At 42.7% G+C, this 23,184-nt stretch overlaps 1 protein-coding gene across 1 annotated transcript in view; it reads right to left on the reverse strand.

The window, feature by feature from the left end:
• Positions 1-23,184, reverse strand: part of PRKAA1 (protein kinase AMP-activated catalytic subunit alpha 1) — a 31,940-nt gene that overhangs the window by 3,499 nt on the left and 5,257 nt on the right. Inside the window, exons 2-8 of the mRNA XM_045021285.1 lie at positions 13,597-13,738; positions 9,797-9,890; positions 8,801-8,945; positions 6,836-6,923; positions 4,548-4,772; positions 2,034-2,520; positions 1,752-1,878 (exon numbers count right to left, since the gene is read on the reverse strand). Of these exons, the coding sequence (XP_044877220.1) occupies positions 1,752-1,878; positions 2,034-2,520; positions 4,548-4,772; positions 6,836-6,923; positions 8,801-8,945; positions 9,797-9,890; positions 13,597-13,738 (1,308 nt within the window). The remainder of the gene's footprint in view (positions 1-1,751; positions 1,879-2,033; positions 2,521-4,547; positions 4,773-6,835; positions 6,924-8,800; positions 8,946-9,796; positions 9,891-13,596; positions 13,739-23,184) is intronic.

Consider the following 23,184-nt stretch of genomic DNA (forward strand, 5'->3'; position numbering starts at 1 on the left):
GTTTGACATTCAAGTTACTCAGAGACATTTGGGCACAGGTTATCAAATTAGCTGAAGAAACCGAGGGCAATAGCCCTCTAGTCCATTCTTCAACTACCATCTGCTCAAATTAGTTTACAAAGTATGTTTGCATGGAGTTATGGTCTATCTAAACTATGAACTTCTACAATTTTTTAAAATATATTTAAATTTTCACACCACTGAACTTGTCCCTCACTTTGCAGTTTTTGACAGACCAGTTTATGAGATTGGAATTCCATAGTAAAGATTGTAAATAACCATTCACTCTTAGATCTGGCACACCCACCCCAAAACCTGATTTGTTATTAACAATTCTGTCTGAGACTTTCATCTGCAGTCTTCTGTCACTGGATTTGGGGGGGGGGGGGAAAGGGGTGGAACTAAAGCAACTGGAAGAGTAACTTAAAACAAAAAGGAGCTTATTTGTTTTGTTTTAAAAGGAGCTTATTTTTGGAATATCAGACTACTTAGTCTACAAGCCACAGATCAATTTTACAAGTACATAAAAAAGAGTCAATTTGCATAGGTGTATATGGGATAATAAGGGTATCTGTAGATAAGAAATGCAGCTTTTTTGTGAAGCAAATCCCCAAACCAACGTTTTTCTGAGAGTTACAACTATAACAGTATGTGTGTTTCAACTAATATTTTACAGCTAGACCGCTGTATATTAGTTCACAAAGCCAAGGTATCAGAAAGTATGGCAGGGTTACTGTACTTGCAGGTCAACACCACCCTTTGACAAAGCCTACCTTCAAAGTTTTGCAGAATCTCTCTTCTGGGCCCTCCTTGCATACCCAGTCACTCTACAGCATAAGCCGCCTTTACACAACATATTTTTCTATATATTTTGTATGAACCCTATACCCTGCTATACCATCCTATACGCAAGTGAATTTCAAGCTGAACTACATATCAGTCGCTCAGCCAGACATCCTCCTCCCGTTCAAACTTTTCAGTCTGTTGCACCATCTTCCCTCTACCTATCAGCGTAGTCCTGTGATCCAAGTTTTGCTTTCTATGTAGTCCCCAAATACCCATCATTATAACTAATGTAGCCATATGGAACAAATTCAGAAACGGACCACTTTACCTCTATCCTACCTTAACTCCCAAACATAGAACTAGATATTTACCACAAACACATTCATTTTACACATACGAGCTGGCACGTAAAAGTGTCTCATTCTATATGAGCTTGTCTAGCCTAAGACCATACCTACTGTAAACAGATTCACTGCACATACGATGTGTCTATCGTTAACTATTTCAGAAGTTTTAGTAACAGCAGACAGAGATACATCATGCATATGATACATGATGTGGCAGAATATGGGACAACTCTGCATTCTTAGTTTTGTCAAGTTACCTTCACTAGGAAATAATGTGTTAACCTGAAGTAAAATCCTAGTGGAGACAAGGCAGTTTGTAGTTAACAGATCCAGGTTAAGACTAGTCTGCCCCATTGTCTTGATCTTGACCTGCCAACTCATGTGAAAACTACAACTGCCTTGTCTTTGCCAAGATTTTACCTCAAACTTAGCTAACAAATTAAGCCCACTCACACCTTTTTTCTTTAGTGAAGACAATGCCCCAGGTCCTTATAGCCTTCCAAACCACATTTCTAACTGATATTTAAGTGTGAAAGTCTGAATTACACCACTACAGTTTCTTCAATTGTTTATAGTTACATTATTCCAATAGTTATGTATTTATTCTCCTTCACATACCATCAATGCTACGGAAATCCAGTAAGTACGTCCTACTGTCCACCTGGTATAACTGTAAACTCATTTTAGAATATATACTAGTCACTGGATTCTTCCTTCGAACACGCAAGTAGTATGGATTTACAACCTGGAAAAGGATAAAGATGAAATAGTTAATTTCCATTATAATTTTTAAAGAATGAGTGACAAATGTATAAAAAGACAAACCCCCTAAAGTAAGGTATCAATTTAGTGTTTTAAGCGAAACATAACTATCTGTCAGAAAGCCATTTGTGCCCTCACCTTCCATTCGTAATCCAATTGTTTAATTGCTCGACAAACTTCTGCCATGATGTCATTTGGTCGACTTTGACTCCGAATTCCTAAATGCCACTTAGCTCTTCTTACACCTTGGTGTTTTGACTTTTGCGGGTTGAGCTCATCAAGTGTGTGGCGTGGCCGTGGTGCTTCAGCTACTAAAAATGGCACTCTTTCAGGATGAGGGCGAGATAAATGATGATCATCAAGAAAAGAATCTGGTGGGCTTGTTGCCAAATAGAAATCTTTGGCCTCATTCATTATTCTTCTGTTATCTATAATGAGGTGATAGGCAACTGCTAAGGGGTCTTGATGATTTCGGTTATATAAACAGCTTAGCACCTCCTCTTCTGTGCATTCAAACTTCTCACACACTTCTTTTAAGGCTTCATCATCAATCATGTTTGAGCTATATGATGGGTCTTCAGGAAAGAGATACTTGGGAAGGTCCTGCTTGAACCACTCATGCTCCCTGGATATACAAATAAGTAGTTTTGAATTCAGCCACACAGATTTTATGTAAACTTTTAAGGAAAACCAAATAGTTAAAAACAAACTTTCATTAATTATTAGTTTTAGAAAAGCATTTTAGGGTTCCTAAAAAGGAAAATTGTTGATGTCAGGATAACCCATTATGTACCATTAGCAGTAAACCTGAAAGCTCTATTTTGTTTTAGGTCAGGTCAAGACCAGAAAAAGAGGTGTGTTTTTAAAAGTTAGTACGTTTTACTTGACATAGGGGGGCAGAGGTTCATACACTAGGAACACTGAACTACAATTTGCTTTGTCTACACTAGGATTTTACATTGTATTGGCCACTTTTTTCACCTAGCATAGACATGGCCTTAATATTTCAACTCTATATTACTCTACTTGAACCACACTCCAGCAGGTTGTCTGTCAACTGCTTGATGGCAGTAACAAAAACACAAACTCCTTATTTTTGGAATTTTCAGCCTGATTTTAACAATGTCTACTGGTTGCTGGTTATCAGGCATTAGGTGTTCCCTTCTCCTCCCAACTATACCTGAACCAACAACTGTTTTTTTCGATCCATAGGCTTAACCTCAAAAAAAGGTTTATTTGACCCAAAACAAATTTTAAGGTTTTTTCTTGTGTTTTTTTCAGTTTTAAAAAAAGTCCAGCTAAATTCTGAAATAGTCAAAATGTTTTGTTTTGAAATGGTTAAAAAAAACATTGTTGATTTTCAAAAAATGTTTTTCTGCCAAAAGCATTTGTTGAATTTGACCCAAATTCACAAATAGTTCTGGGGCCTTCAAAAATGCATTTTTTGGCAAATTTACTATTAGTTGAAAAATTTCAGTTTGCTCCAATCCCAACAGCCACATACTACTTGTGCATAAGAAAAGTTCCCTAGTCCTGTTGTATAGAATAATCTCCTTGATAGGTATTAGGACAGGGATTGGTATATATAATGAAACTGGAATTTTGACATTTTGTTAGCCATTGTTCATTCTAATCTGTATTCAAGAGTCACCTTCCCTCACTGCCTCCAAAGTTAGTAGATTGAACTACCAAGGAAAGGGTAAAAGTCTGTCAGGCTGCAACCCACCCTTTGGTACTGTCTGGTATTAACCAGCATACAAGAACAAAGAACAAACAGTTTATATTTCACAACTCAATAAAAGTTAAAATACAACAGAAACCTGATTTTTCAGAGTTCTCTAATCCATTGGAAAATACAATAAAGAACAGATTTGTCACTTCAGTGCATTGAACTAGCTACATAACTGTCCAGTGATATGTCATGAAACAAGAATATTACAGTGACAATTTGTAGTAAAGTCTATGAAAATCTTCATCTAAAAATATGAAAATGTAACAGGGCATGTAATCAAGGAAACCAATAGATTTATTTTGCTATTTGTCCTGTCAAGGAGTGGAAGCAGTTCTTATGGTTAAAGCACTTGCTTAGGCATCAAATCTACCTCTACCCTGCCACAGTCTTCCCCAGATACCTTCATCACATCACTTAGCTTCTCTGTACCTTACTCGTTAAAAGGATCTATAAGATTAGTACGTCACCCACCTACCCAGTGCTTTATGAATGCTAAAGGCCTAGCATTCATAAAGCACTGGATATCTTCTGATGGAAGGTGCAAGAAAAGTATTATATTACACACTAACATTAACACCTATCTTTCTTTAGGATTTGTACATCTTTATGTCTTTCTGCCCTGATCCCAATTTTTAGCAGGATCTTTTTTCCCCCTCAAGGATCAATACAGACACTTTAATTTCTTGAACTTCAACACCTTTTAAGTGTATTAGTAATAGAATTCTAGTCATAAGCAAATTTTGCCATTTGGAACCAGAATTGTCAGATTTCCAAAAGCCAAAACACTTTAAGTTAGTATATGTATTTGTAACAGTAGGTTGTATGGCAGAAGCACTTTTATGAACGATTTCTTAGTTCTGTTGATTTGTACTGGGACCATCACTGTGGCATCTGTGATTAGACATCAATTAGTGTTTTACCTAATGTCTCTGATTGTAGCTCTCTTCATAGGATCCACCTGCAGCATGTGTTTCAGAAGGCTAATCACAGATGGATTCAGATATTGAGGGGTATAAAAGATACCATCACATATCTTCTTAAAAAGCGTTGGCACGTGATCATCATCAAATGGAAGGGTTCCACATAACAGAGCATAGAGAATAACCCCACTGCTCCAAATATCTACTTCTGGACCTGCATATAATCTGGAAAAAGTTACCTGTTAATATATTATAGTAGCGTAGTACAATATACATATTTTTGCAACTTGTTTGTATGTTGTAGTAGTTAAAGGGACACAGACAAATTGAGGCCTACCAGCACTGTTCAGGGGAGGCACAGTATGCACATGATTGTGAAGCTGAATTCTACCAGACAGGTAGAACATGGATATATAGAAGAATTCTGCTCTGTCTTTGTGTGAATCACCCATCTATGTAATTTACCATAGTGCTAAATTGAGGGGAAGACCATACTACAGTGACAAGGCAGATCAACGTAAATATTCATGTGGCAAATTATATCCAAACCACAAATATCATCTGGGGGGGGCGGGGAGGGGAGGCTGGGAAATTAAGTTCCCATCGTTCCTTGTCCCATTTACTAATAAATCAGATGCCTGGATTACACTCAGCAATAGTAACTACTGCTGTGGGGTGGAAGCCAGTGGGTTGCCCAGAACAGATGACACTAAGGGTATGTTTATCCTGCAATCTGGAGGTACAATTTGCAGCTTGTGTAGGTACTGTATACTTGTGCTAGCTTTAATCTAGCTATCTTGTAAAAATAGCAATGAAGATGCAGCAGTGGCATAGACTTCAGCTTGGACTGTTCAAGCTTGCATAGTCCCCGGAGGGTACATATTTGCATTGCTAGCAAGCAGAGCTGTGTCTTCATTGCTGATTTTTAGCAAGTTAGCTAGATTAAAGCTAGCATGGGTATACCTACACAAGCTGCAAGTCACACATCTGACTGCACTCTACTGTTGACTAACTGTGTTGGTGGATTTAACAGTTACAGGATTGAGCTAAAAAAGGGAAAGTGACATTTGGGCCTAACATGCCACAGTAAAAGTTTGCACTAATACCCAACTTTATTTTCTGAAAAACAGTTAAGTTCCAGGCAGTAAAGTGCTACTTCCAAAGTGTGTACTATGATTCATTAGGCCAGTGGTTCCCAAACTTTTTAATAAGGCAACCCACTGACTGCATTCAGGTTTTTTTCTTTTTATCAAGTATCAGAGGGGTAGCCGTGTTTGCTGCTGTTACAGATCCAGACTAAGAGTCCTGTGGCACCTTATAGACTAACAGACGTTTTGGAGCATGAGCTTTCGTGGGTGACATCCGATGAAGTGGGTATTCACCCACGAAAGCTCATGCTCCAATACGTCTGTTAGTCTATAAGGTGCCACAGGACTCTCTGCTGCTTTCTTTTTATGACTCACCAGGATATGTATACCCCCTCTGCCTTGGCAGCACAACCCTAATTCCAGCCCAATGTGGAGAGGAAGCCTGGTGGAGTTGGGGATTGACCATGCCCCACATTCACCCTGCAGAGGCAGCTCCTATCACATGAGATTGCACCTACCTCCAGGCATTGCAACATGGTGCATGGAGTTGTAGAACCACTCATATTTGGCCAGCTTCCCCCCATGTCAAAGGGGAAGCCAGGCCAAACCTGAATGATGCTGCAACCCTGCACTGGAGCAAAAAGATGCGCCCAGCCTTCCAGCACAGTAGCTGCCACTGCAGGGTGAATGTGGGGAGAGCTTGCTGTCCATCTCCCCCAGTCCACTCCTCTGCACCACAACATTTGCCTAGGTCAGGGCCCAGTGATGGGTTAATCCAACACTGGACATGGCAACCCATCTGAGACCTTCCTGTGATCCCCTGGTGGGTTGGGACCCACTGTTTGGCAAAACACTCTACTAAATAGACCTTTTTGGAAATTCTGGAAAGTGATAGAGCCAGTTTATGATATTCACTGTACATGAATTTTCTAGTTGACAAAACTGCATTTTTACTTGGGTAAAGCATAAACACACTGCAGTTTGAACTACTTGATACAGTACAGTGACACTGAAGGGGCCAATAAAGCTGACTAGGCTACTAATCAATGTAAAGGTAAACTTCAAAAACTAGCAAGAAAGGGAAAGTCAACATTTTTCAACTCTGAGTTTGTATACTATACTACTGTCTTGTTATCTTTAATATTAAACAAAGTATTTTTCAACTACATGCACACATTTATTGAATATAAGAGATACTACCTTCCTGAAATTACTTCTGGTGCAGCATAGTTAGGGGAACCACAGCTTGTTCTTAAAAACTCTCCATCTGACATCATATTTGAAAGACCTGAAAGTGCACAAAAGCAGCTACTAAAATATTCAGCTAGAGCAAACTGATTACACACTGTATGTGCATCTTAATCCAACCACTAATGCTAATAGGAGTAATAAATTACAGTTTACTTTTTCTAAGTTATAAAGTACAGCAGTTTAGAATTACTGGAATGTATACAGAAACAGAACAATGCAGTGTAAGATGCTGCATACAGTATACCAGAAATTAGTTTTACTGAACTGATGTTGAAGAGCAAAACTAAAGACATGTATGCACATGATCTAGGCATGCCTGAGAGAATACATTCATTCCAAGACGCAGCAAGAAAAGTCTGTTTTGGAAATGTCCAGAGACATAATGGAGGACTGAGTTGTTCTAAGGGAAACACAAGATTGCAGTAAGGTGGGACTTCAACAAGAGAAAACATTCTTAACTGTGATTGCTTCCAAATGCTTGAAGTGGAAGACTACCACAGAACAGTCCAAGGAATAGCTTCGACAGAACACAAGATTCAATAGCAGCTCTTTACAGAACAGTATAGTGATTATACCTACAGCAGGAGACGTGCAATCTCTTAACATCCACTGGGAAGTTGCAGACTACAGCTTGGATAGGATTGAGTGTTCTGGCTATAGCTTACTGCATTAATGCAATATTCCCTTTTTTGAATCTGAAGTGATAGGCAAGAGTGCCTCAACTAGTTTTCATACTTATTAAACTGAACAGGTTTCTTTATAAATACTTTTGTTTAGTTAAATAAGTTCAACAGCTTTGCTAAAATTTATGCATGGTAATAAAGCCATTTTAACAGTTAATACTGCATTTTGTTTTGCTGTAACAGAATAAGTAATCGTTCATCTAAAAGCATTCTGCGTATAAACGTAGTAATCCCCTTTGACAGAAATAATTAACAGGATTCCCAACCCCCAATGTATTTGAACACCATACCTTTGAAATAATTGAATACTTAGCATTTATATAGCACCTTTCATCAGAGATCTCAAAGCGCTTTACAAGGGCGGGTATAATCCACTATGTCTACAAGAGAAATATCAGGATTATGTAGCAATATGGATACCTTTCTATGTTTATATGGCAAGAAGGTTTCCTAATGCTGGCAGTCCTGAAAACTAGCTGCCATTGTCTTTCTGTAGTTCTATTTTGTGCTCTTTTATAGCAAGTCTGTACAAGTAAAGAACTATAACCTTCCTTCTCTTGGCTAAGCAGACAATATATAGCAAGTGCAAGAATTAGAAGTTAGTTCCGCTTTCACCCTTCATTATCTTAAGTTTCAGTTTTATACTCTATCATCATCATCAGGGTAGAGCTTTTTACTTTTTTAATTTTAAGTTAAATTTATAGTTAGATATAGAAAGTAGTACTGAATAGTACTAAGTACTATGCCATCATTAATGCCTTTCACTAGAATGATGTGGTTCTTATCAAGTTTGATGAACTGCCCTTGTGGATCAGAAGACATTAGAGTTATTAAAATAAAAGGTGGAGAGTTGTCCTGATTTTACAAGTGGAGAAAGACATAGAAGATAAGGAAAAGTCAATCTTGGAATAAATGGAGTAGCATGCATTAAATGCTAAATATAATTTAATACTTTTTAGTGACACTTTTATTCTACCAGACCAGGCCAAACGATTAATTTCTATCCAGTCACAGAAAACGTCTGGCTCAAAGGTGGCCTATAAGGAGAAGAGAACTTTGCACTAAGCAATGTTCTCATCTCTCTTTTTGGGACCTTCTTAGGTTCTTGTACTGTGCCCGTCACCCTGGTATCCAAGTATCAGAACTCCAATAATTGAATATTTTCTGCATTAATAAATAGCATCTAATGAAACTTGAACATTATCAAGTTTAGAACAAAATAAAAGCTCACCAAAATCAGCTATCTTGGCATTCATGTGTGCATCAAGTAGTACATTTTCAGGTTTCAAGTCTCTATGTACAACCATATGCCTGTGACAATAATCCACACCAGAAAGGATTTGCTGGAATAAACGTCTACTCTCCTTCTCATCAAGCTAAGAAAGGAAAAGAAGCCATTTAAAATACTCTTATCTGTCCAACATTTTTCTTGAATCTGCAAGACATAAGTATTACATTTCCATGCAAGTGTCTTTGGATGAAATAAAGAATGCAACAGGTTACACTTAAGTATTTTAAAATCTGGACACTTTATAGATAAAGTAACAGATGGAAAGATGAACTGACTAGCCAATGCCACAACAATGATTCAGTGGCAAAGCCAGTAGTAGAACCCAGAATGAATTTTTCTGGCCTGCAATGCCTTAAAACAGAACACTTTTAAGGAATGTTATCCACTGAGTCAATTACACAGTCAAAACTTGCTTATCCCAGTCAATTTCAGAAGCATGACTGTCAAAGATGTCATGTGATTAAGAATGACTATCTTTAGAGCTCTCACATTCACCAATTTTGCTTTATGGAGAAAAAGCATTTGATACATCAGGTTGAAACAAACACCAAAAGTTGTGAATTTAACTTGATCATAACCTTTATATAAAGTCATTTTTAACTTTCTAAATGTATAGTCTGCTTTGCACAGATGCAGTAATTGACTGATTAAAATTAATATCGCTGTTCAATTAAAGAGGCAAGTGCAGTTTCAAATAAGATAAAACTACATTTATGAATGAATGAAATTCCATAAGTTTAAACTAGCAGATGCCACTTATTAGTGTTAGTTTCAGAGCAAAGTTTACTAACGTAGAAAAAGGACAGGATACTTTGAGACACGCTACTGCTAATTGCAAGACTAGATAAGAACAGGCCTTCACCTAGTGAGAAACATTTTTGCAAAAGCGATTATAAAATGTAATCTACTGTTTTGTAGAGCTGAAGTTCCTCTTACCCTTCCATTTTTACAGATATAATCGAACAGTTCCCCTCCAGAAACATATTCCATCACCATGAAAATGTCAGATGGTGTACTGATGACTTGGTACCTGATAAAGGTAACATATCTATTAATTCCACTGCACATCCACAAGATACAACAAGTTACTCATAATTAAAACAGTATTGGGCTTTGTTAAATTAATTGGATGAGCTATACCTTAGAACTAAATATTTCCTATATGAAATTAAGTTGTTCAGACGTCCCTGTTTCAGTATCTCTCTTCAGGGAGTGGGACCAGTTCAGCAACAGGTGGAAGCACATTAATGAGAATTTACACTTCTGAGTAGGACGCCCAGTTTTAGGCAGCAGATTAGGAACGGATGTTTCTCAGGCCTATTAAATATTATAACCCCCTTTCCATAACTAAAGCAAAAGCTAAGGAAGAGACAAGTACTTGTTAGAGACGAAGGGCATCGCTGGTGACACAATATTCTTGTTATTGTACAAGCAGTCAAACATTTAATATATTTATAAAATACAAGCAGGAAGGGGTATAAGGAGTTTAGAAGGCATTTAAGGAGATAGAATAGTTGCAGAGAAAGTTAGGAAGCTTACTACAGTAATGCAAAAGTAATTAATTTAACAGTTTGTCTAATCTACTATTCAACGTGCTTGGACTTGTTTTCTCTGTTTCCTATACAACATTTGATGTAGGAGTTCTACAAAACACAAAAGCCAGCTACTACTTCCAGAACAAACAAAGACTAGGTCTCTCTCTTGATTATTATACAGTCTATATTTAGAGGAGGTGTGACAAGTAGGGGTAACAGTAGGAGATGGATGAAGACAGACAAGCAGCAGAGTCATGTGGTGACTCAGTTTAGGCATGCCATGTATAGTCATGGTACAAATTAATGAACTTCTTGTAGACAAAACGGAAGGACTACAGTGTTTTCTTATAGGAAGATTTCCCAGGGTAAGGGAAAACAAAAAAGTTTCAGCATACCTGAAGTTATTCTTGAGCTTCACTGACAAGAATGAGCTCTCAGACCATCTGGGTAATTAATACTTGCTAACTTGTAAACCATCAAAAATATTGAACAGAATATATTTTAATACTCATTTCTAATGTATCCTGAATTCTGAGGCTCTTATTCTACCTTACAAGACGATTAAGGCAGTTAATTCTTGTTTTATTTAGTATTACATAGTTTAATTTGAGATACTTCATTTTAGTGACTCGTTCTTTATCATTAATGACTTGTTAGCATCTTACATTACAAATAAATTCTCTTTAATATACTGCATTATTATGACTTCTGAAGTTATTTCTAACAAGTAACATTTTAGGAAACACTAGCTTAAACACTTGTGAAAGCTGAGCCTCCCTTAAAGAAAATTAAACAAATTACACCCTGTTTCAATCCCAACACATGGTATCAGGCATACCCAACAGGAGTGGTCATTCATTCCAAATATATTGTTTAGATCTTCATAATATGGTACTACATAAATGTCAACATTGTTAACTATTTCATTGCTCAAAGAAGATGGGAAGTATCACTGGTCATCCCAGGTACCACACACCCACTAAAATAAATAGGGCAGTTTATACCTCAGAGCTACTCATTCAGGTGATCTGAAAACTCAGGCCATGTCCACACAAGGGCTATAGCAGCAAACTATGCTGGCATAGCTACGCCAGCATAATCTCATAATGTAGCTATTTCACACCCCTTACAAGTATCCATGTCAACTTACGTTTTAAGTGTTAACCTGGCCTTAGCCAGACATTACTGCACCAGTTGCACTAGGGTTATGTTTTCAGGGTTAACTTTACAATTGTTACAGCTAGAGATTTGGGCCTGGTCTACACTCTGAACTTATAGCTATGCTGGTATGTCAGATGTGAATTCCTCTTCCCCCACATAGCTCTGCTGGTATAAGCCCTAGTGTAGATGCACTTATACCAGCATAAAAGTGCTTTCGTGGGTATAGCTTATGTCTCCTGGGAACTGGTGTAAAGCTGTGCTGGCAGAAACACATTTATCCCAATACAAGCTGCATCTATACTATGAAGGTTTGCATGGCTTGTATGGCCAGAAAAACTTCCCTAATGTAGACAAGGTCTTACTGTTTTCAAAATATAAAACTCGATTCTGGAAAACATCTGAGACCCTTCATCCCCTGTGCCCACTAGTACTTTATACCCTCTCAGTCTTTTGGGATGTGCTTCACACTTTGGGAAACACTATCTTAAACTAATATTCTAGAGACAGTGAGACCAGTTTGTAGAGAAATAAATTTTATATTGCAGCACCTTAGCCATGAAATTCTCAACCTTTAACATGCAATTTTAAGATCTGATCAGCTGAATATATGTTTAGAAGCGGAAAGTTGTGGCCTACTGTTAAGAAGGGTCAAGATCACAGAGTATATTTCAAATTAAGGCAAGCAATTTTTTTTTTAAAAACAGAATTTTAATCGTTCTTAATTGATAAAATAAGCTTGAAACCATACCTTGACATTGCAACTAAACACTTGGATGGGAAGAAACATTTAAGACTGAGCAAAAAATAGTTAGGAAAAAAGTTTTATCATTATATAAATCATGATAGTGTTGAATAACTTCTTAGAAATAGGTGTGCACTGCAATCTCAGAGTAAAGAAAAGAGGTTTCAGTTGTCTAAGCTTGCAGTGTTTTAACTGGGGAAGATTTGGATTTGGGGATGGAGGATTTCCCTGTTTGTTACAGGTGGAACTCTCTGGTGTTTAGGTGTTACCCTAACGCAGCTCTAATATAAAAAGCTTCCCATCCAAGCTCAGTGGTGGTTAACACCTGAGCTAACTGGTCCATCCTGGGGTACAGGCTAAAACCTAAATGCTGCTTACACTCCGACTGGAGCCCACAAACATTGCCGGATGAATGCAGGCTAAGCCACTTAATTGCTGATAGTCCTCCAGTGCCTTCCTCCAACCCCCACTCCCACCTGTGACCAGAATGATAGACAAGTTCTCCCACAATTCACTAGGAGAGAACCAGAGCAGCTCAACTTACTGCAGTGCTAAGTACCAGGAGATATAACTCTACAAGTTTTAATGCCTCATATGAGCAAAAGTACCAGTGTGGATGCCAGTTGACTGCAGAATTGCCCCTCACAGATGAGGTAGGCTAACCCAGGTGCTCATACCTGAAGGCTGATCACTTGAGTTAACTCTGCAGTGAGGACACACCCTTTCAGAGTTCTTCCCCTTCTATATACTAAAGTTATGTATGCCACAGATTACTGATTCCCTGGCTCAAATAAACTTCTAAAGGGCAAACCTACATCTGGATACACCATACTGCACTAAGTGGCATGAAACTAGAAAAACACTTTAGGGTAGAATAAGTCTGAACCTCCCTATAGAACTATTTCCCATCAACTCCACCCCAAATTACTCAGCAATTTTGCAAACAGAAAAATAAGGTCCACTATAACCACTTAATACTAACTAGCAGTTGAGACAGAAGGGTTGTGTGTTTATTTCTGTTAGCGAGTCCATTTATGAACACTAGCTTACTGATGAGTTTGCAACCAACAAAGATTTAAGGAAAAAAAATCTTTGCACAGAAAATCAGTTTCCTTAAAATGCATTGCAACAAAAGCACTGGAAAAAATCCCATATACCTGAAATTAGACAGTTGATTGGGGGGGGAGAGGAGGTTACTGCTCCAATAAAATGTAACATTGCTCTCTACTTTTAAGTTTACATGTTATATTTGATATTAACAATGCTAATTATAGAGGTAATAAAAATTAAAAACTTACAGTTTAATTATATGTGGATGTCTAAAAAGCTTGAGGTTCTGAATCTCTCTGCGGATTTTTCCTACTACATCAAGGCTGCGAATCTTCTGTCGATTCAATATCTTCACTGCCACTTTGTGCCCAGTCAGCTCATGTTTGCCAACTGCCAGGATGAAGGGAACAGTCAGTCAGGATTGCCAAGCTCTCTTCAGAAAAATAAATCTCATTTGGAACCTTTTGTGGTCTGGAAACATCCTAGCAAGATCAGAGTATTCCTCCTATGCCCATTATCCTGGAGAAGGTTATAGGTGAAATTTTATTTAGAAGCTCCCCCACTTCTGTACTTGCAGGGTAAGATCAGGAGTCAAGTTAGAAGTACAAGAACAAACCTATACCCCTAATTCACTAGCTTTGTTTAGTCAGGGATTCTGTACGTCTTTCAGGGCCTTGATATTTTTTCATGTGTTCCTGCATTTTTGCTATACCTCAAAGAAGAGAATCCTCAACTGAAAGGCTATTTTGTATTCCCACCATTACCCATCTTGTTAAGGGGGGATCCCATTGGCCTACTGTGCATAAATCACTTAAGCTTTTTGGCTGATTTGCTTGCAGGCCCATACTTCTCTGGAGCTATCAACTTGAAAGTCTGCTCCCCCCGCATTCTCCAAGGAATGTTCTGCCAATAATCAGAGTCTTAGGTTTTTCTCCCATAGAGTTATTGCATACCTTATGCTTCTTCAGTTACTTTGAAGGTTTTTTAGCAGTTATTCAATCACAATTACAGTTGGAAATTAAAGTCTATTTAACTACTCTTCAGTCCATCTGACTCCATATACAATTTAGAAGAGTTATTTTACCACTACTTATTTATAGCACAAACACACTAATTAGTGGTAACATACCCAAAACCTTACCAATATTTCTTTTATGTAATAAAAATAGCCCAACCACTAAGGAATGGTTCAAAAAATATGGAAAGTTGTGGTTATGAAAAAGTTAACCAATTACAAACCCAGCAAAAAAGACAGAAGACAGATAACTAAATATCAAAGTAGTTTTTTAAATACAGTTAAACCCTGTTATCTCGACGGCCTAGGGGTTTGCCAAAAGCCATCGAGATAACCAATGATCGAGATAAACCCCTATCCACCCCCCCACCCCCTCCCTGCCCCCTTACCGCGCTGCCTGCACGTGGCTGGATCCGGCAAAGCGGAGCCGGGCGGACGGACGAACGGACGGACGGACGGGCGGGCGGGGAAGCGGAGCCGGCGGGCGGGTGGCAGGCGAAGCCGGGACCAGGTATGTGGGGCGGGGACGGGCAGGGACCAGGTATGCGGGCCGGGCGGGGACAGGCAGGGACCGGGTATGCGGGGCGGGGAAGCGGGGACCGGCGGGCGGGGAAGCGGGGCCGGCGGGCGGGCGGCAGGAGAAGCCGGGACCCAGGTATGTGGGGCGGGGACGGGCGGGGACGGGCAGGGACCAGGTATGCGGGCCGGGCGGGCGGGGACCGGCAGGGACCGGGTATGCGGGCCGGGCGGGCGGGCGGGGACAGGCAGGGACCGGGTATGCGGGGCGGGGAAGCGGGGACCGGCGGGCGGGGACGCGGAGCCGGCGGCCGGGCGGCAGGAGAAGCCGGGACCAGGTATGTGGGGCGGGGACGGGCGGGGACCAGGTATGCGGGCCGGGCGGGCGGGCGGGGACAGGCAGGGACCGGGTATGCGGGGGCGGGGAAGCGGGGACCGGCGGGCGGGGAAGCGGAGCCGGCGGGCGGGCGGCAGGAGAAGCCGGGACCCAGGTATGTGGGGCGGGGACGGGCGGGGACGGGCAGGGACCAGGTATGCGGGCCGGACGGGCGGGCGGGGACAGGCAGGGACCGGGTATGCGGGGCGGGGAAGCGGGGACCGGCGGGCGGGGAAGCGGAGCCGGCGGGCGGGCGGCAGGAGAAGCCGGGACCAGGTATGTGGGGCGGGGACGGGCGGGGACGGGCGGGGACCAGGTATGCGGGCCGGGCGGGCGGGCGGGGACAGGCAGGGACCGGGTATGCGGGGGCGGGGAAGCGGGGACCGGCGGGCGGGGAAGCGGAGCCGGCGGGCGGGCGGCAGGAGAAGCCGGGACCCAGGTATGTGGGGCGGGGACGGGCGGGGACGGGCGGGGACCAGGTATGCGGGCCGGGCGGGCGGGCGGGGACAGGCAGGGACCGGGTATGCGGGGGCGGGGAAGCGGGGACCGGCGGGCGGGGAAGCGGAGCCGGCGGGCGGGCGGCAGGAGAAGCCGGGACCAGGTATGTGGGGCGGGGACGGGCGGGGACCAGGTATGCGGGCCGGGCGGGCGGGCGGGGACAGGCAGGGACCGGGTATGCGGGGCGGGGAAGCGGGGACCGGCGGGCGGGGAAGCGGAGCCGGCGGGCGGGCGGCAGGAGAAGCCGGGACCCAGGTATGTGGGGCGGGGACGGGCGGGGACGGGCAGGGACCAGGTATGCGGGCCGGGCGGGCGGGCGGGGACAGGCAGGGACCGGGTATGCGGGGGCGGGGAAGCGGGGACCGGCGGGCGGGGAAGCGGAGCCGGCGGGCGGGCGGCAGGAGAAGCCGGGACCCAGGTATGTGGGGCGGGGACGGGCGGGGACGGGCAGGGACCAGGTATGCGGGCCGGGCGGGCGGGGACAGGCAGGGACCGGGTATGCGGGGGCGGGGAAGCGGGGACCGGCGGGCGGGGAAGCGGAGCCGGCGGGCGGGCGGCAGGAGAAGCCGGGACCCAGGTATGTGGGGCGGGGGACGGGCGGGGACGGGCAGGGACCAGGTATGCGGGCCGGGCGGGCGGGGACAGGCAGGGACCGGGTATGCGGGGGCGGGGAAGCGGGGACCGGCGGGCGGGGAAGCGGAGCCGGCGGGACGGAGGCACGAGAAGCCGGGACCAGGTATGTGGGGCGGGGACGGGCAGGGACCAGGTATGCGGGCCGGGCGGGCGGGCGGGGACAGGCAGGGACCGGGTATGCGGGGGCGGGCGGGGAAGCGGAGCCGGGCGGACGGCGAAGCGGGGAACCGCGGGGCTGGGGAGCCGGGGAGCGGGCGGCTGGGGACACGGTGGGTCGGGGACGCGGGGAGCCGGGCGGCTGGGGACGCGGGAAGCGGGCGGCTGGGGAACCGCGCGGCTGGAGAGCCGGGGAGCCGGCGGCTGGGGACGCGGGAAGCGGGCGGCTGGGGAACCGCGCGGCTGGAGAGCCGGGGAGCCGGCGGCTGGGGACACGGTGGGTCGGGGACGGGCTCGAGATATTAGGGTTCGGCAAATCGACATAAGGGATGAGAAACTCATAAGCCAAAGAGGGAGTCTGGCGGTTCCACTTGTAAACCGTCGACTTAACAGGATTGGCAAGTTAACCGAGGTCGACATAAATGGGTTCGACTGTACTGAGCTTAAAAAATGCCAAACCTTTATTTTAACTGGTAACCCAATATTTTTCCCCCAGTTCAGGTTTAGTAGATAGGACAAAATTATGGTTCAGGTTCAATTAATAATACCAGTTCAAATTAGTTCTCAGGTTCAACTCCCTAATCCTTTGTCAGATTATACTGGATAAATAGTGAGAAGAAGCTATGGGAAAGACTGCAGTATCTCCATCTCCTTTTAATTTATTGAACAAAAACAGCCTGTAAGAATTTGGAAGTTAAACAGTGAAGTTTAATCTTCCTAAATAGCGTATTATTCTAATGTATTGATTAGCCCTTCCCCTAATTCTGCTCCTCAAGTCTTTCTTCCTCTTAGGACTTTTCACCAGCTCTTGCTTCCGATTTCCCTAGATGTTTCCAACAGTTTCTAGAGAGGCCAAGAACTCTTGCACCTAGCACCAGCTTTTCCTTTACACCACGTGGTACTTCCCAGTTTTTCAGCTGCTTGCGGTAGAACTTGTATCATAGTGCTCTTGAAAATTTGTAGTGACGCATCTGTTGTTCCCTGACACAACTGCACCTCCCATATGGTCCAGTAGCTCAGTTAAGTGTGGTGAGCAGCTCTCCCTGAGTTAGGAATAGCAGCATGGTGGTTGGCATTATTACTTCCTGACATCTTAACCACATTACTTTCAAAAGATCAGCTCCTACCTGGTTCCAGCCTCACTGCTCTACCTTTCCTACCTTCTAAAAGATCTGGTAAGGCTATATCTATACTAAAGGTGGCATATACAGTACAGGCACTACGCATGTAAGTACACAATACAGTGAAAGGCTCTGGTGGGGGGAGGCTCCTGTGGCACCCTGCTGCTGGAGTTTTACACTGCAGCAAGAAAAGACTCCAGCAGGGGCCAGATAACTCAGTTTTATTAATAATCCTGACCTGCTGTGAGATATTAACCTGTCCCAAATCTGCCTGTGTAAGAGTGAATGGATTAATTTTCAAAATCCTTGAAGGCAGGGACTTCAGTATTTCTACATTTTAAACCATACTGTTACTACTTTAGGTACACGGAAGGGTTATTTATAGGAGATTGTGACAGACCATTAAGAAAACCTAAAAGCAGCATTACATATAATATCTGCTGCATTAGTCAGCACAGCAGAACCCACATGAAGTATGGAAGCATAACCAGAGCATTAGGACCACAAATGTCAGATCCCTGTTAGGATATTAACATCTCATGTTGGTCTTGCAAAGACAACTTATGCAGCTAGTAGGGATGAAAAAAGTTAACTAACCCATAGAAGGAACAGTCTGCTTTCACCCAAGTCTACAATAAAAATGAAACAATACAGCAATAAAGAGTCAGAGGAAATTTACAGTTCTTGAAGCCTTTGTCCACAAAGATCTTACTATAGGTTGTCCATCAACCTTTTAGCCAGCAGTGTCCACTGAGGCTGTGCACATTATCTCACAAAAAGGTGTTATTGGGGTTCAATTATTCTATTGATAAGTCCTCCGATAACCTAGGCTCAATCAAAAATAGATCAGCACAATGCAGAAAGGTCATTACTTTATAGGGGGAACAATTTCACAGCACTTACATCTTTCAGTATGTCCCAAAGTGCAAGCTCAACTCTGTTCATATATATTCCCCAGGTTACAACAGACAAGATTTTAATACATTATCCAAGACTTACACACCAGTTCTTACCGGTTTCTTATCTTGTTTTGAAATTAGCTCTCCAAAAGTCAAAGCTTATCTGCACTAGCTGTAACTTGGTACAACATGCATGTTGGTTAAGCAACAAGATCTTTTATCTTATGCTATCTTTCTGGTATGTTTCTGCAACTAGCACAGAAATTACATTTTACATTTCCCCTCAGTTAAACAACTTAACAAGAGAAAAAAAAACATTCTTGAAAAAACTTAACATTAACACAACTCATAGCTAAACAATTTAACAAAGATCTATCACATTTTCAGAATGTTTTGTACCTTATTTGCTTACTACTAAATACTTTCTTTTCTTAGTTGCACAACACACCTGAGCCAGTCAAACAAGTAGTTACAACAATAAAACAATTCACATATTTTTGGTGAATAATCTCCTTCCAGCCCTTAGTACAATTGCATTCCTGATCTGGTAAAACTACCAGTGCAGCATTACATTAACTGTAGCTTTACAAACTAGAAGATACAAGTTTTCCACTTCACTTATGGCCTAGTCATAAAGCATAATGAGACACTGATCAGTATGGTCAACAGTATAAAGAGAAGGACATCCCCAACTGCCACTCAGTTACTTCTTACCACCCAAGTCCCCAATGTCCCGTTTCCCCATAGCTCTTAGATAGTTTAGGATTATAATTAGCTTAGTGTTGTTTGATAAATTAAAGCCAATTGGGCTAAAAAAACCTCAATCTACTCCTCAGTACCATGACTAGTGGTGCAGAGCAAGTTCCCAGACTTTATAATGTGCCCTGCATCAGAGGCTGCTGTAACTGTTAATACACACACTGATGCTTGGTTGGTTTGTCTAGGGATGCAACTCTTCCAATGTGCCATTTGTAGCTTCTCTTCCCCTCCCCCACAAATGCACACAGATGGGTTGTGATGCACGTGAAAAAATTTTAGATGGAGAAATCTATGCAGTGTGTCTGACTCAAAGGAGCAGCTGCTGTCTGCTGTGAAACCAACTTCAAGTGCCCCAACTACATGGATGTCACTCCAGAAAATAAAATCTGCTAGTCAAGAAACCTCCAGCTGCTGGGAAAGTTTGTTCACCATCCCTCCTTGGGTCAGGCAGTAGCTTCTGCTGCCTAAGACAGGAAAGATCACAGATCTCCTGGGGGAGCTTAGAACTAAGCCAAGAAGAGAACAAAGGTTCACCATGCTCATGTACCAAAATCAGCCCCTTCAAAATCACATTGGCACAGAGAGCCTAAGACTGAAAGATCGCATCTTCTACCTTCTGTACCGCTTCCTGCTTCATCAGTGATCAGCGTCACCTCCTTGACAACACTGTCATCTGCACAATCGGCCTCAATTATCAGCACTGCAGTCTGACAAGACTTTTTCCAAGAGTGTACTTCCAGTACTGATGGCCCCGGTTCTGCCTTCATCTACTAAAGCTGCATTTACATCTCAGGTGGACATTATGATCACTGATGAACCAGAGTCTTCATTGTTGTACACATCTCTTATCACGTTTTCAGGGTTCTGTTGATATGGGAACCTAGAGGTATCAAACATAAATCCCTCCCTGTCCAGTCTCATCAGTATGGGTAGCTCCCTCACAGGCTTTAAAAATCAGAGACTTTTCTGGTTTCCACTCCACAGATACCTGCAGCTCCATTATAGGCGCTTTACTTTTCAGCATCCTCTGAGCCTCATGATAGGAGTGCCTAGGAGATATCTGCCCTAACACAGACTATTTTGTGAGAGTGCTCCTGTCAGAAGTTCTCAGCACAAGCCTCATGCTCCAGAGAGGTCTCTCACTCCATGGTTCCCTCCATTGTGTCACTATATGTTCTTCCTTTATGGGAAACTGATCCAGCCCTATTAATCTCAGAATCTCATAGCCTCTACTGCTAGTTCCTTATTCTACTTCAAGGTCCAGTAATAAGATCGCCTCCTCCTAAAAGTTCTGCTAGGTAACCTCAATCTGTCCATCAGGAATAACTACAACCTGCAGACCACAAACATCTTAGTGAAGAGGAAGACCTTGTGGAAGAATATGAGGCTCAACCTGGGCCTCTGCTCAAATCCTCCTCCTCACCTGATGAGGGTAGGACTCCTTAGGAGTACATCAACTATAGATAATTTCAGGACCTTCGAGGGCCTTCTTAAAAGAACGGCAAACATGTCTGAGATCCCCATGAAATTTTACAAGAGAGATCAACTAAATTTGACATTCTACATCTGAGTATACTTACCATACTGGGTCCTGCAGGTGACAGAAACCAGAAGACAGACATTCTTGTGCCTGAGGATCTTGCTAGAGCTTAGATGTTAGATACCTGGAGTGAGGTAATGTGTTATGCCCAAAGGCAGGAACAAGTCCATAGAGAACTTTTACAACAAAACTTTAGGCCCTTAAACCCTTTATAGATCTGGGCCAAGGAGCCCAAGAAAATGTATCCCCTGGGGAGGAAAGTTAACTTTTCTGCTAGTTTGCAAATTCATATAGTCAGTTACCAAGATTTACTGGCCAAGTACAATTACATACAATGGGACAAAGTGTTACAGCTATCTGATAAATTTCTTTCAGAAGGCCCATTGGTAGCAATAACCATTTGGCAGGTCTCATGGAGTACCTCCAACACTGGAACCAGATCAGTGGCCACTGTGGTCAGTATGAGAAGACCATTCTGAATGCAGGTGTTCCAAAAGAGGTTTAGGCCACTAGTGAAGATCCCTTTTGAGTGCCATGATGTTTAATTTTAAAACTGATGAGATACTGCGCACACTGAAGAATTCCAGTCTGACAATCCAATTTCTAGATCTATCTATGCCATCTCAGGAGAGAAAAAACAAACATTTTTTTTCATTTTTTAAGGCAAAGGCCTCAGTCTTCCTCATACCTGTATCAGAGAGCTAGTGATTTTTCTAGGAAGAGACCTCAATTTCCAGAAAAAGAATTCCTCTTTGACTAAGCACTCTTCATCAAGTCCAATCACAGAGGAACTTTACACCCCTTCTTTCCTGTTTTTTTTTTTGGGGGGGGGGGCGCGGGGGAGAATATAGGTTGCAATTAACTACCACCAATGGGTCTTAAAAGTTGTACCAAAAGAATTTCAGTCTCTGACAGCTCCACATCCCCATACCTCTTCAGGAAACATTCTCAGCACTCTGCTGAACGCAGAGAAAGATACTCTGATTAGGTGTAGTGAAGGAAGCACCACCAGTTTCTTAGCGATCCACTTAGCGTTTCCACTCTCACTACTTCCTCATCCTGAAGAAAAAAAGTGGATGGTGGCCAATTTTAGATCTGTCATCTCAACAAGTTAATCTGTCATGTCAAGTTTCGGATGGTCATCCTTTCCTTCATAATCCCTTTCTTAGATCCCACAAACTGATTTGTAACTCTCAACTTGCAAGACTCATATTGCCATGGTCAATTTATCCAACACACAGGAAGTATCTAGGATTCACAGTCAATGGACTTCATCTTCAGTTCAGAGTCCTTCCATTCAGCCTGTCAACAGCTCCAAGGGCACCGATCCCTAAATGAGCTCCTATTACAGTCAGGCATTTGGTAAGCACAGAGGTCTTGTCTTCTTATCTGAACGTATGGCTGATCAGAGGTCAGGTCAACAAGGGTGTTTTCAGTTCCTCAACTGTTTTCCAAGGTAGGCCTCAGGATCAACCAAGTCAAGTCTACCTCACTCCTATTCAATCAATTCATAACAGCAATCCTAGATTCCAAGCCAGCAAGAGTATTCCTTCTTCAGAATTTTTCAACATAAAATCACATCACTGATCACATTCAGTCTCCCTCAACTATGGATTTGTCTCAGCCTGCTGCATTATACGGCACCCAGTAATTATATGCACCGCTACATCTCTAGTCCCTTTGTTTTTGGCTGAGGACATTTCATCAGCCAAACAGACACACAAATTCCTCACAAGGTGCTGTCATCTCTCCTTATTGGATGGCTCCTCCAAGTGTCTGCCCAGGTGTTCTGTTGCACGTACCATCCCCTTCAAAGACTATGGTGACAGACATTCCCATGATGAGTTTGGAGAGCTCCCCAAACACAAGGCATATGGTCCCAAGCAGAGTCTCGATTACACAAAAATGTACTGTATTTCACAGCAGTTAAGTCTAGCTTGCAAGGCATTTCTGCCCCTCATTCAGAGCACTGCCATTCAAATTCTGTTAGACAATACAATTGCTATGCATTACATAAGCAGATAATCCCTATTATGTCATACAGCAATATATCTCTGAGACTAGTATCCTATACTGGATCAACCCAATAGCTCTTCACTTTCTGGGTACCCAAAACAATATGGCAAATCACCAAAGCAGAAAAAGTTACCACAAATGGGAGTTGCAAAGTTCAGTTCTGATTATGAATCAGGTACTCCAAAAGTGGGGTCTTCCTTCGATAGACCTGCTTGCTACCAACATAAACATGATGCATTAAATGTTCTGCTCCAGGGAGAAGTCTGAGTTCTATAGCAGATACATTTCTGATCCAAGAGAATAATCT

The sequence above is a fragment of the Mauremys mutica genome, chromosome 6 (genome assembly GCF_020497125.1).
Source record: "Mauremys mutica isolate MM-2020 ecotype Southern chromosome 6, ASM2049712v1, whole genome shotgun sequence".
Classification (NCBI taxonomy): domain Eukaryota; kingdom Metazoa; phylum Chordata; order Testudines; family Geoemydidae; genus Mauremys; species Mauremys mutica.